At 47.9% G+C, this 16830-nt stretch overlaps 1 protein-coding gene across 6 annotated transcripts in view; it reads right to left on the bottom strand.

Annotated features, from left to right (window-relative positions):
* Positions 1-1690: 1690 nt before the first annotated feature.
* The window catches only part of lnx1 (ligand of numb-protein X 1), a 34958-nt gene continuing 19818 nt past the window's right edge, over positions 1691-16830 (bottom strand). Inside the window, exons 3-11 of one of the 6 annotated variants that reach the window (XM_022751521.1) lie at positions 13762-14015; positions 11289-11444; positions 8981-9189; positions 8463-8891; positions 7050-7184; positions 5151-5328; positions 3997-4243; positions 3218-3376; positions 1691-3052 (exon numbers count right to left, since the gene is read on the bottom strand). In XM_022751521.1, coding sequence (XP_022607242.1) covers positions 2917-3052; positions 3218-3376; positions 3997-4243; positions 5151-5328; positions 7050-7184; positions 8463-8891; positions 8981-9189; positions 11289-11444; positions 13762-14015 — 1903 coding nt within the window. In that variant the 3' untranslated portion in view covers positions 1691-2916. The remainder of the gene's footprint in view (positions 3053-3217; positions 3377-3996; positions 4244-5150; positions 5329-7049; positions 7185-8462; positions 8892-8980; positions 9190-11288; positions 11445-13761; positions 14016-16830) is intronic. The other 5 variants (XM_022751522.1, XM_022751525.1, XM_022751526.1 and 2 more) reach the window with 5 other exon arrangements.

Genomic DNA, 16830 nt, shown 5'->3' with positions numbered 1-16830 from the left:
CTATTATTTCATATTAAAGAGTTAAAGCACATTTCTCCCAGTTTTCCTTTTAGAGAGGTTCATGGGCGCCAGTGAAAGAGTGAACTATAAAGGCCTATTAAACTAAACTATTAGGCCTAGAGGCTTTGAAGCTTCACAGAGCAGCTTTTGACAAGATGTAGAAGTACTGTGGAGCTTTTTCATTGTTCTTGTATAAAGTATATCCTGTTGGCAGTTATGTAACATGTAGATAATGACTTTTTTTACAGGTGAGGACTGAAAAATACTAAAAAATACCACGTATGAGCTGATGTAGTTTGGGTTGGGTTGTAGTCAGATGTAAAACAAGCACATTTTCAGAAACTAGAATATGTTTCCTTTCAAATGAGTTCTCATAAATGAATTCTGTTATAAGCTTATCGCATTTACAAATACAAATGCAATGCAGATACAGATGCAAATTGGGTTTACAACAGGTGAGCTCTAAGAGTTTCTTAAGGATAAATAACTGATTCTGTTTCTGGTTCAGTCACGAAGATACAACAAGTCTGTTTTGTCTCGAGATGTCTCTTGAGCTTAACTGGCATCACTGCTGGATTTGACAGTTTTCCCTGCAGATGAATCATTCCCGTGTGGAGCAGCTTTCTTCCCCCGTCCATGAACAGCTGTGAGCCACACATCTCTCACAGCACAGACCTCAGTTCTTTTATTCTGCTGCAGGTTTGTTTGACTGTGTTTAGGGCTGAGCAGTATGTCTTTGATTTGAAGTGACAAAATATTTACTGTGTCATAAATATATCTGTATTTCTACATAGAATCCTAAAAGTGTATTGCTGATTACCATGGCAACTGACATCCTTGAACTGTGGTCACAAATCTTAGCTGTGGCATAACTGCATTTTTTAACATGGTGATTTCAGTGTCTGTTGTTTATTAATTTCAGGGCGTGTTTTCGCTGTGAACCACTTCAGTCTTTAGTCTGAACCGTGAGTGTTTGCAGGTGTTCATGATTGGATATTTGAGGTGGAGGTGTTTCAGCCCACCGTCACCTTCCCTCTGCACATGAATATGTTTCTGCACGAGTGTGATGACTGATCGGTCTTGCGGTCTCACAGGACTGCAGTGAATAATAGATTTTGTTTCAGCGTAGAGGATGCTGCGGCGTGTCTGCTTGTCTTTAATGTAAAGGGCATGCTTTGATACTAGTGTTGGGCTCTTTGTTCGGGCCAGAGGGGAGGCTAGAAAAGCTCAGACAAGCAAATAGCAGACACTGTGGTTAAGGTTCTGGTCCCTTGAGTTCTGACTTATCTGTCTCCCAGTGGAGGAGGAGAAAAAAAAACGTCCAGCAGTCTCATTCTTGCGGGCAATGAGCTGTTTTTCCTTCTGTATTATTTCCCAATGTAAAAGCCTCCAGTTTCATCAGTAGCAAATGTGTGTGTTGTTTTTCAGTAGAGAGGATCAAATGAGGCACAGGGACACTATGGAGCGAGGGCACAAACACCAGAGTCTTAAAAGAGTGAGGGGAGAAGGACAGCTCACAGAGAGGAGGCAGAAAAACAAAGGATGGTAAAAACACCACGCAGGTCTAACCGAGACCCGAACACACTCACATACAATATTGAAAAAGGGAATGAAAGGACTGAATTGTTTGAGTGTTTGTCATCTGTGTCCTCGACAGCAGCAGCAGCAGCAGCAGCAGCAGGAGTGGGAGGGAGGATGGTGAGGAGAGGGAGAGTCAGAGCGGACACAAACACAAAAAGACCAAAAGAAATAAGAAGGACGAGGAGACCGACAAGATGTCCTCTGCTGACCCAGAGAGGAAATTAAAATCCGTCTGACTTTTAGTCTCCCAATCTATCTGCTGAGAGACAACGCCCTGTGGCACGCTGTGGGACACTGTGTTAGAAAATGAACTGCATTACAGAATGTATTTAATCCATTAGAGACGCTGAAGATAATTATATGTTGTGTACAATATGCACGTGTTGTATCAGCTTCTCCTGCTGTTCTTGTTGAGTTGAAGGGTTTCAGTTGAAGCTGCGTGAATCCCAGTTAACCGTACTTTAAGAGATGTTCTGACACAGCTGTTTTTCAATGACTTTATTGATCATTAAACCAAATATACCATCAGATATACTACACAGGCCGAAGCGTGACAGACAGAACCACAGTAGACGGGCCCCAGACCATCCACCCACACACAGAAACCAAGTCAGTTTTTTTTCTTAAAAGTAAGAAAATTAGTAAGGCCTCCACAATGTCACCTAATTAAATATTATTTTAACATGTTATGAACACATTGATCCTTTATTTTTTTATATATTTTTCTTGCCAGTGGTTTGATAATTTAGCCATAGCTTCTGAAATAAAAGAAAAGAACCTCAACACAGACGACTACTTGGCAACGTGTCCTCAGGTCAACGGATGAAGATGACAACCACCGTCAGTACAAACAGAATGGAGCCTGTATTTAAAGGCCATACCACAAACAAACAAAACAAACGTATTACAAGTGCTTGGATCAGTACTTTTTTTAGACACCCAACATTTACAGTAAAGAAATGTGAGTCCAACTTAACGCATACCCTAATATATAACTACTGGAATTGGCAACGTGTTGTGTCTCCTCTCGATCCACCCCCCCCCCTTCCTCCCACTCACAGGATGCTGTGCCAGATAACAACAGATAACGCCCAACATCCCAGTCAGAGGCGGCTCAGGCCTGGATTCTCCCAGTTCAGCCTTTCTCGGAGGGGCAAGTTAACCTCTGGTAACAATCCAGTCTTTTGTTTGTCCCTCTCCAAACTCCTGGCAAAGTCTCAGCTGTCCATCAGAAGTGAGACATCCATACAGCTACTGCACTATTCTAAGCTTCTCCCACACAGCAAGCTTAGGGTGGTCAACCGTCCGCGCTCCCCGCTCCAGCTCGGAGCGCTGCTACAGCAGGCTGCCCGGCCAGGAGACGATGGTCAGGGTGATTCTGCCCCGCAGCTCCTTCAGAAGGCGCACCAGTGCCGTGTGGGTCATCCCCCACGTGCTCTTCCCGTTCACCTCGAGCAGGATGTCCCCACACCTGCACAGAGCGAGAGAGAGAGAGAGACGGCCATTGAAAAACTCACCTGAAGACATAGAGCGCCAAGAAATGATTTGACGGCTATAAATGTAAAAAATTGTTCTTGTCGGAGCTGGTCTAAATCATTTTCTTCATGGGAAGTAATAAGTGACGCGGGACATATACCTTATCCTGCCATCGTTGTAGGCCGGCGTCCCCTCCACGATAGAGCGGATAAAAAAAGACTGATTGCAGTTGACCTCCTCCTGACCCCCCACGATGCTGAAGCCCAGGCTGCCCGAAGTGCTCCGCCTCAGGACGATGTCTTTGCAGCAGTAGAGATGCCTGCGTGAGCCAAGAGGGAGATTAAAAACACTAATCTCTCAACTTCATCTCTAAACGACATATTCTGTACATCCACGCTGAGTGTGTTCGCTGAGACCAGCTGCGCTCAGAGGACAAAGGCTGGCAGCTCTTTGAATGAAAGGTGTGACTTTCCCTCCCAGAAGACGTGAAGCAGTACGAATAGTGGGACTTTTCTATCAGTCTCATGCAGATGGCCCAGAGCTGAGTGAAAATGAAATTCAAATCCTTTCAGTTGCACCACTGGTCTAGACTGCATTCCCATGGTGGCTCTGCACTTAGTTTTGACTCCTAATCAATTCACCGCCCGAGGAGAAACACACTTCTATTTAACTTGAAGCAGCAGCAGCAGGTGTTTTTTTGGCTGTCAGCGGACCACTGTCTTGCTGACAACACGTTGTAGTAAGAGAAATTCATATGCTAAAATCTGAGAGGAAGTTCTGCTGATATAATAGTGGTGAATATTTAAGCTGCAAAGTTGGTTTTGAAAGTATAATGAGCATCGTCTCCCACCTGGCTCTGTCAGAATCTCAGCTGGCAGCAGCTGGCAGAGGTCAGAGGGTGTACATTATACTGAAACAGGGAGACTGAAGGCTGCTCACCTGGGTAGCTGCAGCCATGACACCCACAGTGGGGAGTAATCGTCGTTGGGCAGTGGACTCTTGTTGCTGTCTGTGGGGGAGGGGGTGAGGCAGGGCGGCGGTGCGCACTCTTGCAGGCTTTCATCGGGCGGACGCATCTCCAGGACCTTGAGCACAACAGGAGAGGAGGTGTTTTTCAAGTTGGCCACGGCCTCGCCTCGCGTCACCCCCGTCAAGTCCACCCCGTTCACGTTTAGCAAGATGTCACCTGCGGGGGAGAAGGTGGACAGCACAGCTCATCATCCACCCGGGCTCGCTGCCCTGATAATAGCTTTTCAGAAGACCTCACAGGACAGGGACTCATCATCTGCCTATTTAATATTCAACAACCTCCCTGCTGGAACACAAAGGGATGGAGAGCGAGCACCACCTGTGCTTTAAAAAGCCTCGCAGTGATGAAAGTGGTGCAAAGAAAAACAGACGGCACGGTCCAGCTTGCTAGCAAGCAACTGAAAGGACACATTTGCCCTGCGAGCATATGCAAATACAAATGAATAGTCTTATTACAAAACACAAACACGCTTCATCACCACACAAACAGAGACAGCTGTTGCAGCCATGCCTCATATGAATATAGTGTGTAATAACATGTTTATATATATGTATATATGTTTTCACTCCCCCGCCCTCAGCTGGTTTATTACAGGACATCCAGTTATTCGTGTGCGGATCCATGTTTCGCTCCATTTCAGAGCTGACTGATTTCACATCACAAAAATAATTAAGTTCTCCACAAATTCTCCTCTGGAATACAATAATTCCTGAGCACTGTTATGCTAATGTTTGTTTGTGTTTTTGGTTAAGTGTGTTAGAGCCAATTTGTGGAGCACTGAACCACAGCAGCACCACTGGATGAATAACCTTCATAATGAAACACGAGTCCTCAGTGTTCATCAATCAGCCCGTCTGTTTTAAACTAAGTATTTATCACCGAAGCCAAATGCACGACCGTCCTCCCGCCATTACATCAGCTCCACTGCTTTGCACAACAGTCCGTGACAAACACACAAACACAAATGCTCCGTTCACAAAATGAGTCGTTTTCACCGGACGTCACGTTGACAAGATGAGCCACACTGAGTTTAATAAAAACAGACAACAAAGCGCTTCCTCACCTTTGCGGATGGAGCCCTCCTGTCCCACCACTCCGTCAGCGTCCACGTTTGTGACGTAGATGGGGAGGTCCCACCCTCGGCTGGACATGCCCCCCGCCACCGTCATGCCCAGGGAGTCGTACGGTTCCTTGGTCAGAGTAACCGTCTTCTCGTAGCACGCTGGCTTCTGACACGAGTCCTTCAGAGGGGGGAGGGGCACATTAATAACGACCCTCACAACCTCCATGATGTTGTGAGGCCTTGACCTTTATCTGTGAAGTGTTTTTATTTGGCACAAAGTTAAATGTAATTGTTTTGTTTGCTCCAGTGTTTCTGTACATGAAGATATGCGGACGTTGTTTGTCTTCTCATATTCTTATGAACACTATAATTCAAGTCCAAAACACGACATGAAATCAACTTACACACCAAGGGCACCTTCTCTTCACTACATAAACTAATTAGATTCAAAGCAGCTCATTTGCATATTAATGAGGACGGTTGTCTCTGGGACCTGCGATAGCCCCTTAATGGTAAAGAGATTCATATGAAAACCAGCCATGATGTGCTGCGGGAACAAAAGTCAAATGACACAGACGTAGCTGCTGATGAACGAACGACCTCATTAGCATACCTGGTGATGTATAATATATAGTGGTAATGAGGGAGGGACAGGAGGCGGCTCGAGTGCCTCTTCACTGTGTGTCCATGTTTGACACAGAGCAGCTGATTAATTCATAGACGTCATGATGTGCTGTTTGGTGAACGAGGCTGTGTGGGAGATTTTTATATTTATGGCGAGTGTGTGTGTGTGAGTCAGATGGGGGGGGGGGGGGGGGGGGGGGGGGAGTAGTAAATGTGAATAACACATGGACACATTGAGGTTGATGGGATGGAGCTTGTGCTGTGTCACTAATGTGCTGCATTCACACATTTATGCTGCGCTCACAGGAGGAGATCAGTCGTGGTCACGTGACTGACCCCGGGGCTCGGCGCCCGGCACTGCTGTGTGAACACCGTCCACACTTCCTGCCTTCCCCGGGCGATACGCGGCGAGCTGTGTGAGTCATTTATGTAAAAAAAAACCACCTCCATGAGCGAGCGAAGACTCAGCTCATCTACGACACATGAAAAGTTGGTGGTAAAAAACATATTAAAAGGAAGTAGTTGTGCTGGTGCAGTAAGCACAGAATGGTTAGCTTAGCTTAGCATTAAAAACTGGAAGCAGGGGGAAACAGCTAGCTAGTTACAGTGACACAGTATCTCTGGTTTGTTTGCTTTAGAGGTGCGGGGGGGATTTTGCCATCGTTGGACAGAGCTAAGCTGTTTTGCCCCTGCAGCTAGTCTTTATGCTAAGCTAAAGTGAGCGGTTGCTGCTGACTGTAGTGTCGTATTGACTGAACAGACGTGAGAGAGGTATCAATCTTCTCATCGAGCTCTCTGCAAGAAAACAAATAAGCAATATTTACCAAAACCAAAGTGTGTTTTAAGAGGATTAGCCTGACGTGTCTGTAATGTTTTAGTTAATTGCAGGTGCAGTGCATCTGTAGGGAGGATGATGATGATGTACAGACGCAGAGGAAAAGCTTCTGTGGGGAAGGATGACAGAGGATTCTCTGCACCCTGCAGGGCGAAGGGATGGTTTTTTTCTGTGGTGATAAAAAATAAATAAATAAATGAAATAAAAAAAGATGTCTGATGTGAATGCAGCAGCTCTGTGAGAGGAGAAGACTGTCCGCCTCATAATACCTCCATGGATCATTTGCACCTGAAAGGGAATATTTATCAGGGGACGGGGAGACGGTGGAACAAAGCTCTTCTCTGTGTATTGGCACTGTTCTTGTCTCTTGTGTGTGTGTGTGTCTGTGTGTGTGTGTGTGTGTGTGTGTGTGTGTGTGTGTGTGTGTGTGTGTTGCTCACCAGCAGTGTTTGCTCTATATCCACCGGGGAATAAGGTGGGGGGCCGTCCATGCCCCACGGAGCCTCTTGTAAGATGTCTGGGGTAGGCAGGCAGATCTGACGAGACACTATGAAGTGGACACGCTCCTCGCTCGCCTGGAGAACACGGGAGAGACGACAGAAACTCTAGACATGAGTTGCAAATGATACTGAGGCAATAGACCCTTTTTTTTAAGGTTCACCACTCCTGTGTCTGCCTGCCAGCAGCCTGTTAGCTTAGCTTAGCACAGCTGTTTGGCAGATTTCGTTATCCACAGATGGATTCAGGCCGACTGATTTCCCCGTTTCCAGTCCGTATGCTAAGCTACGCTAACGATCATATGAAAACCACCCATGTTGTGCTGCGGGAACACGAGTCAGACGACATCGATGTAGCTGCTAATGAGCGAACGGCCTCATTAGCATACCTGCACACAGGAGGAGGCTCGAGTGCCATGTTTGACACAGAACAGCTGATTCCTTCATGATGTCTTTAATTATATTATATTTATAAATATAAAATATCAAACTCTTCCTGAACTTGTCATCACAGATGGAATTTAATCTCAAAATCTGGACAAATGAAACCGACTGTATATCTAGACAGTAAGTGTGAAAATAATATATAATATAAATGTTCAGTTTGGGTGAACCCGCCCTTTAAGAAGAAACCTGTAGTTTAGATTCTCTGCCACCTTTTCTTTCTTCAGCTCAGTCCTCCTCCTGAGCTGCCAGTCCAGCTTTCATTCACACATTTGCATGAAAATGTTTCAGTAGACACCCAGACTGCTGACTGCCCCCCCGCCCCACCCACCCACCCACCAACCCTCACTTCTCATTCCTCTGAGATTTCCCCTGGTCTCTGTAGCACAGAGCTGACTCCTGAATTAGCCAGTTCAGCCCATTATTGCCTTAGTTGGACTAATTTAATTTCGTCGCTGCCAGTTCTTAATCTCTGACAGAGTGGCTGCGCTGGGAGGCCGTCTCTCGCTCCGCAGAGACCCAGAAGAGCCAGTCAGACTGCTCAGACAGGAACTCCGGGGCCCAGAGACCCCGCGCAGTCAGCCACAAACACGCCACAATTAACCACGATTAACAAAAAACACACCACCATTGACTGGCATCAACCAGGAACCAGAAGCAGCTGCGTGGTCCGGTCCATCAGGGAATCACCACAATTAAATACTATTAACTGCAGTGAGTGCAGACACAACAGCACAGTACAACACAATTAGCCTGAATCACCACAATTATCTTTAATACCTCAGAGAGCGTGAGCATGAACAGAGCCGGTGGTTTATGGTCTGTAACAACATGTGGCCTGAGCTGCTGTCTTAGCTGAATCCATTAGTTTGAAGACACATCTACAGACTCCCCCCCCCCCCGCTGACCCACCTGGATGAGCAGGGCGGCGTGTTCTGGTGCTCCATAACGTAGATCGTGTCCGTTGATGGCCAGCACGCGGTCGCCGACACACAGCTGTCCGTCCCGAGCGGCCAGGCCGCCCTCCAGCAGGTGGAAGATATAGACCCCGTGCTCCTCCGGCCGCCTCACCAGCTTAATGCCCAGCTGCTCCTCTGGGGTGCTTTTATTCAGGACCACGTGGATGCTGTCGTCCCTCAGGGGGTGGTGGGGAAGGCCGTGAGACGGGTGGCCCCCCGCGCCGTCGTGGCCGTGCCCGTGGCCATGCAGGTGGCTGTGCGAGTGCGAGCGGTAGCGGTGGCGCTGTTCTCTGAGCACGGTTAGTCGCAGGAGTTGGCACGGCTGTTTGAGGGTTGCCATGGCGTAGCAGTGGGGGACGTTGCTGATGTCGATGCCGTTCACCTGACGGGGCAACAGAGACGGAAATGTAATTACAACATTGATCTCTCCATCATCGATGCGGGACGCTGCCGATACCGTGTCCGTGATACCTTCAGGATCATGTCCCCAGGCAGCAGGCGTCCGTCCCGTGCAATGACACCTTCCCTGTAGATGTCCTGGATGAGGATGCGAACCAAGGGGGTCTCGTTGCCGCCGACGATGCTGATGGCCAGCGGTTCTGAGGCTTCCACCCGTGTGATCTTAATACTGGTGAGTTCCCCGTCAGGGATCAGGTGATGGAGCTGAGGAAGAGCCAGCACTACAGGAGAGGGCGGGACAGAAGGAAACGGCGGGTTTTAGTTGTACTCCACAATGACAAGAAGAAAAGAAAAAAAGAAAAACAAATTTGAGGAACAGCCAAATAAAACAGGAGAGGAAGTGGGAGAAAGAGAGAGCGCTGCGGAGGGAGAGAGAGTGGTAGAGCGTGTTGGAGAGGTTCAGCAGTGGAACCAGCTGTCTCTACTCCCTCAGGTTAGTAAAAACAAACTCGTACAAGCCAAGAGGGAAAATTTACTTGGCTGATTATCCCGCTCGATGTTTGCATCATTAGTCACTTACATCTGTAGCAGCTCTGCCTGGGAAAACCCGCAATTCCAAATTTCCACAAAGTTATTACTTGGGCGGGGATGTAAGACAATAAATACACACGAGCTTTTTGCACCGTGAAAACGTCCCATTGAGAGAGTTTGTGTTCTCCAGTTTGTCTTGAAGCGAGAGAAAGAAATTTGTCTCAAAACTATCAAAAAAAATTTAAATTTGCAGCAGATTTTTGTTTTCGATCAAAACGCAGAATCGTGACGTAAGAAGAAATTTTATTTTGTATTTCTGTCTTTACAGATCTCACTGTAGAACTTTTTTTTTTTGTCAGTTTCAGCACATTTTATTGCACAAGCCCCCCCCCCCCGAAGAATGACACATCCTGCGCTGGGCCATGTGGAGGTGGGTGGGGATCTTTTTGGTGAATGCTCTGGCCAATAAACGACAGAGATGTATTTCTCATCTCGTTCCTTTTCCTTTGGATATGAAAAACGTCTCTCCCTCTGTCTCCCTCCTCTTCCTCCTCTCCCTCCTCTCCCTCTGTCTCCCTCCTCTTCCTCCTCTCTCTCCTCTTCCTCCTCTTCCTCCTCTCCCTCCTCTCCCTCTGTCTCCCTCCTCTTCCTCCTCTCTCTCCTCTTCCTCCTCTTCCTCCTCTCCCTCCTCTTCCTCCTCTCCCTCCTCTCCTTCCTCTCCCTCCTCTCTCTCCTCTTCCTCCTCTCCCTCGGTGTCTCTGGCTCCACACACTCGTTCTCCTCACGCTGCACTTTCTCCATTCCAAAGTCAATATTTAGTCTTTATCGCAGCAGATTGCTCCGAGGGTGCAGAGCACATTAACACAGGGACCTGCGGCTATTATGTAACCCCTTCCATTTTCTCCATCACACACCCTTTCAACCTCCATCTCTCTTCATCCTGTCATTTCCCATTTATTTTCACCCACTCCCACGTCCACCGGGACATCGCTCCGTCTTTATTTGTTTCCTTATCTGTTGGTTTTTTTTTTTCAGTGTCTGCTCTTCCCTCCGTTTCTTTCTGTATGATCTATCTATACTTCACTCTCCATCCTCTCCGTCTATCTTTGTCTCTCCAGCGGCAGGCAATGAATATTTAATCTATCCTCTCAGCCTCCTCAGTGATGGCCTCAGAGAATAATCTAGTCCCCGATCATTCGTCATCCTTCATTCTTACGCAACACCACATCCCTTCTCCTCTTCCCATCACACTGCCGTTCCACCTCAACATGAAGCTACGTCCTATTTATGTGTCGCCCCCCCCCTTCACCAAACCAAAGGGTCACGCTGTGGATATTACATCACATACATCCAGAGCACATTTTCTTCTCCACGTAACATTTTATGGATCGACCACGTGGAGAACGCGCCTCTCTCCCCGAGGACTGCTCCATCAGGTCGGTGCAAACCTGTTGACCCCCCAGTGTGTGGGGAGGGAGGAGGAGAGGAGGAGGAGAGAGAAGAGATGGAGGAGGTGGATGTCATCAGCCTCAGTGATCCCCTGCACCCCATCCCTGTCCAGACGGCCTGAGCCTGAGCCCCCCCCCCCCCGATCCGTCCCCAGTGAAGCACCTGAGGACTTATGCAATCTGCAGCTGAATTATTAAAGGAACATATGCTCCTGTGACACTGTGGCGTCGCCTCTTCATACAGGAGGGAACATCAACACAAACACACGCTCCGGAGCGGGAAGTGCCGCCGCAGCAGAGACGCCATTCAATCAAGACACATCACAAAATGTACGATTCAAGCACTAAAGCATCCGCCGTAAACAAAGACAAGAGACAGATATATGGACCTTGATCCATACCTTCCTGCGGCACAGTGGAGTTCCTGGCGTTGTCTCTCTCCTCGGACGTCTCGTGGCTCACGGCGTTGCCGCTCTTGGTCCTCCGCAGGACGCTGAACGCCCGGTTCAACCTCCTGAAGGAGCGGCTCCTCACTGAGGACCGGTCAAAGTTTCTGACTGCAACAGAAGGGAGAGGGGAGAAAGGCACTTTAGAGATTAGCTCACACTCAACATGCCCGGACATGTCTGAGTCTGCCGCCTCACAGCCAATCAAAGCTTTAGAGATTCAGACTGAGCTGAAGATCTGTGGTGTGTTGCTGCAGCTTCAGGTAAGAAGATCAAACCCCTGTATGATCCCTGAGGCCCAGAGTGAATCACACAACCAGAGTCACCAGATGCCAAAACAAACATCACAGTGTTTCATGAGGAAATGAAACAACATTTTAAAACTGAAACTGTTTGTTTGTATCCTGCGTGGACAGATTCACGCTCTTCTCCTGACCGTCAGTCTGCAGTAATACAGCTTCCTGCCAAAACCAAGCACCAATCCAGGGACAGCTCTTTTCCCAGAATCTAATTGTGTACATCATCACTGTTTATCATGTATACATCATGTATGTATCATGTGTATATCATGTGTATGGTTGTGTATGGTTGTATATGGTTGTATATGGTTGTGTATGGTTGTATNACAAACATCACAGTGTTTCATGAGGAAATGAAACAACATTTTAAAACTGTTTGTTTGTATCCTGCATGGACAGATTCACGCTCTTCTCCTGACCGTCAGTCTGCAGCCTGACGCAACAATAACAACAATGATACGACTTCCTGCCAAAACCAAGCACCAATCCAGGGACAGCTCTTTTCCCAGAATCTAATTGTGTACATCATCACTGTTTATCATGTATACATCATGTATGTATCATGTGTATATCATGTGTATGGTTGTGTATGGTTGTATATGGTTGTATATGGTTGTGTATGGTTGTATATGGTTGTGTATGGTTGTATATGGTTGTATATGGTTGTGTATGGTTGTATATGGTTGTGTATGGTTGTGTATGGTTGTATATGGTTGTATATGGTTGTGTATGGTTGTATATGGTTGTGTATGGTTGTATATGGTTGTATATGGTTGTGTATGGTTGTATATGGTTGTATATGGTTGTGTATGGTTGTATATGGTTGTGTATGGTTGTATATGGTTGTGTATGGTTGTGTGCAGAGCATCATGAGTCAGCAGCTTCAACTCATCTGTAAGTGACAAAGGAAACAGACGGAGCCACAGAAACTGAGCTGTGTGAGAAGTGGATCGGAGTTAATTCCTAGTAAACACGGATGTAAACAAATGTGTTGTGAAGATGGAAATGTTCTGTTGTGAATCCTCGGGGACACACACATTGTGTTTTGGTGAGAAACTTATCTTTTGTTTGTTTACGAGGAAACTCCAAAAGGAAGAAGTGAAGGTTCAGTTTCCTTCAGTGTTTCTGCTCGTTGCTCCGGTCCAGACGTTTATTTGTTGAGCATCTTTCAACGAGCCCCAGTGAAGCACCTTTTATTCAACCGGTGGCTTTTTAATTAATAATCTTCAATCTCTGCTGAGTTTAGTTTCACGGTTGCGTAACCAGAGCAGTGATGTAACACGCGGCGGACTCTGGTGACCGTGTCCGAAACAGACCGTGTCCGGAGAGACTCTCGTCCGGCACTTTTCTCAGGAACAACACAGAGGAGAGGCAGCAGCCCAGGCCCGGCTGCACCGAGCGCAGGGCGGCAAGCCTCTGCAGCAACCCCCTCCCTCCCCCCCTCCCTCCCTCTGCGGGCCCGGGGAGATGCGAGGGCTCCTGACAGCCACATTATTCTTTAAAAGCGCCAGCCGCTTCTGGAGCTGACAGCTTGTTCAGCAGTAGTGGCGCTCGTGGTGGTGGTGGGCGCTCGGCCGGCCTAAAGTGCTGGTGCAGCGTCATTTGGTGTCCCCACTGCCTTGTGCTCACGTTGGGGGGGGGGGACACACACACACACACACTCACTGACTACTTCCTGGTTTGGACATCAACACAGGTTGGTCATATTTAATAATGTACCTGCCCTCTCTCTCTCTCTCTCTCTCTCTCTGAGATTTTATGGATTGGAGAAAACAACACGGCAGCAGAGCTAATTGGATGATAGGATTTCTATCAGAGACCATTAAGGGAAACAGAGAATGTATCCGGGGTTGAACGAGTGTTTGGGTTTCGCGTCGTGCGTCTGCAGGTGTAAACGTGTGTTTGAACACGGATCAGTGGCGCCTGGTTTTGACCTGGAGACGATGTAACTGTGATTTGAAAGCTCTCGACTCTCTATTGATTTTCAATCTGTCATTCTGGCAGACACGTGCTCTCTCTCTCTCTCTCTCTCTCTCTCTCTCATCAGATAATTTCAGGGTAACATCACGCAGGACTGAACTCCTCCACCACACACACACACACACACAAACCGCCGTTCGCTCACTCACACTCACTCTTCTTGGTGCTGCTGCGTGCGGCCAGGCTGGTCGTGCTCCCTGATTGGCTGTTGTCCTCCATGCTGGGGTCGAAGGCGGGGTTGACCAGACCCGGCTCGTCCGACAGGAGGGCCACGGCGGCGGAGGTGGGGCTGTCGTTGGGCAGCGTGGCAATGGTGAGTTCTGACGTGCTGTCGGTGCACTCGCCCTCCTGCGAGCGCCGCTTCCTGTCCGCCGAGAGCCCATAGTGAGACGCCCCTTTACACCTACACACACACACAGAGGTCAAAGGTCAGTCACCAAGTCAAATGACACAGCTGGCACAGTGCGGTTAATGCTGATGAAATGGCGACAGTGATGGTTTGACATAATGGAGAGCGTGTAATGAGCTACATGTTGAAGCAGCAACCAGCATCTCGTATCACAGGAGACAGGAAGTCAACAAATTCACGTCAGCATCCGAGGAAAAGGTCACACCGTCAAGACTAATGCGAGCAGATTTCAGCGTCTCCTCCGGCCCGAGGCTTTGTGCACGCCGACCTTCGTCTCCTGCTGCGGGGCCGCCTCGCACAAAGACCGCTTATCTGACCTTAACACTCCGCTCTCAGACGCCACACAGCCGCTCAGGGAGAATAAACCAGGGACGTCACATTTAGTCTTTTAAAGGAAAAGAAACACGTTCTGTTGTTCGTACGTCGCCTTTGTGACAAGATCTGGATCATGTGTAGGATGGCTTCTCTCTGAGGCTGAGAGCGTCAGCAAACCCCCGACAGATGATTGAATACAAATGTAAGAAAACACTCATTAGAGGGGGGGTGGGGGTGGGGTGGGGGGGCAAGTGACACAACATCTGAATATAAAACAGATCGTCTGAATGTTCTCGAAAACAAATCTAATTCCCAAGTTTCAGGTGTCGTCTTGCTGTCAACAACAACACGACAACCACAACACATCTGCACACTGCCTCTCTCCCTCCCTCTCTCTCCCTCTCTCTCCCCCTCTCTCTCATGCACACAGACACGCTCATGCACATATTATGCCACATGCCATAAAAGGCTTTTCATGCTGCCAGTATTAGATTGGGAATGTTTGTGTGTGAATTACAGATATCCCTACAGAGCAGGGTATTGTGTGTTGTTGGAGAATTTTTCCTCCATCTGTGAGCCATAAAGGCTTTTGAGCTGACACTCCATCAGAGGCAGGAATAACACAGGCTCGTCTCTCCGGCTGTCTCTGCGGAGCCATCAGCACAAACATTAACTGGGTTTTAATGAGCTGGATCAAACCCAGGCTCTGCTTCGACAGTAGCTCCGAAAAACAAGAGCGGCGGCGGTGGCGGTGGCGGCGGCATCCGTAAGAATCTCCCGCCGCTGATACCGAGCAACAACAGGAGAGGTTCAGGAACAGCGAGGTGAAACGGCGGCCCAGCGTTGCAGAACCGAGATTACAAGAGGGTGAGCCACCGGCCCCCGTAGGACACCCACATCACTGGGAGCAGCGTTTTGTCTCAATAACGGAGCTGTCTGGGCGGGTCGCGCTCGCCGTCCATATTTCACTGGGAAAATCATTTCATCCTGAAGTGGCTTCTACATCTCACTTGTAGCCACGAGCCAGACTCTCAGTTAGAAACAGCGTCACACGAGGCTGAAGCAGCTATTGATCTCACTCTGTGACATCACAGCGTGTGTGTGTGTGTGTGTGTGTGTGTGTGTGTGTGTGTGTGTGTGTGGGCAGCACCACCGTCAGTTATTCTTGTTCATTTAGTGAGTAAATTGAACGCTATCAAGCATGTCCGTGCACCAGGCGCCACGACAGTGAGTGAAGAGGTTCAAGTCACTCATCTCAGGAGAATTATGCAGCTCAAAAAAAACTGTTCTCACACGACTGACTGCAAGTGGCTCCAAAAACTAGTAGTGGCAAAAATCTATAATGATATTATAATAATAATAATATATTATTATTATAATATCACGACACTATGACATCATTGTTCTTATATTTCTGATGACAGCACTTCTACCAAACACACACACACACACACACACACACACACACACACACACACACACACACACACACACAGATGGAACAGCCATCAAAGGCCCGAGGACAGTCCCACACCCGGACCGGAGGAGTCGGGGATCGAACCACCGACCCGCTCTGTCTCCTGAGCCGCGACAGAGAACACTGTGTTCGGGTTGTTCATGCGGACAAACGTCCGTCTCATTCTCGTGGACGTGGCGTCTCACGGACGCCTTGACGGAACTAAAATTCTCAAATTCTTGCACAATCATTCATTAGGACTTAGTGCTCAAAGGTCAAAGGTCAAGATCACGGTGACCTCACAAAATCTCAGTAATTCCTTGAGAGATTTTCCTTTAAATGTGGCACAAACATTCATTAGGACTCAAGGATGAACTGATGAGATTTTGGTGGTCAAAGGTCAAAGGTCAAGGTCGCGGTGACATCACAAAACATGTTTTTGTTTTTCCCCTCTTGAATGTGGTATGTGAAGAACACCTCGAGGGAACCGGTTTAGATTTGGCACAAACATTCAGTTGGACTCAAAGACGAACCGATTGTGACGGAGACACTGCGACTGTGTTCCCTGCGGCTCGGCGGAGGCGTAAACCCGAGAGGCCGTAAATACCATTTATTATTATATTGTTCTATTATTACATCCTGTTAGCAGTTTCATTCTGACTGCACAGTCTATTAATAACTCCACTTTCTTTTTGCACTCTCTCCTACACACACACACACACACACACACACTCTCTCTGCTGGTCCGCTGACTACATGGAACTGAAGCCTTAGACAACATTCCCCCAGTTCGACCAGAGGGAAGAGGAAAATGGAAAACCACAGTCAGTCAGTGGAGACGGGCAAATACAAATACTGCTGAATACAGGTTCATTCAGTGACATAAATCTCACAGACCACCCACAAATTGTAGAAAAATGTCCAAGTCCGAGTATTAATGAACGCACACTACACAAAGAGCTGAGGCCGTCCGGCTGTGGAGGATCTTCGGGGGCTTCATTTCTGTCACACGTGCTGTGGATAAAGAAGATATATGTG

This window comes from Seriola dumerili, unplaced genomic scaffold (genome assembly GCF_002260705.1).
Source record: "Seriola dumerili isolate Sdu_G_001 unplaced genomic scaffold, Sdu_1.0 BDQW01000155.1, whole genome shotgun sequence".
Taxonomy (NCBI): domain Eukaryota; kingdom Metazoa; phylum Chordata; class Actinopteri; order Carangiformes; family Carangidae; genus Seriola; species Seriola dumerili.
Note: the sequence above shows the minus strand (reverse complement) of the source record. Positions and strands in the feature narration are given on the sequence as shown.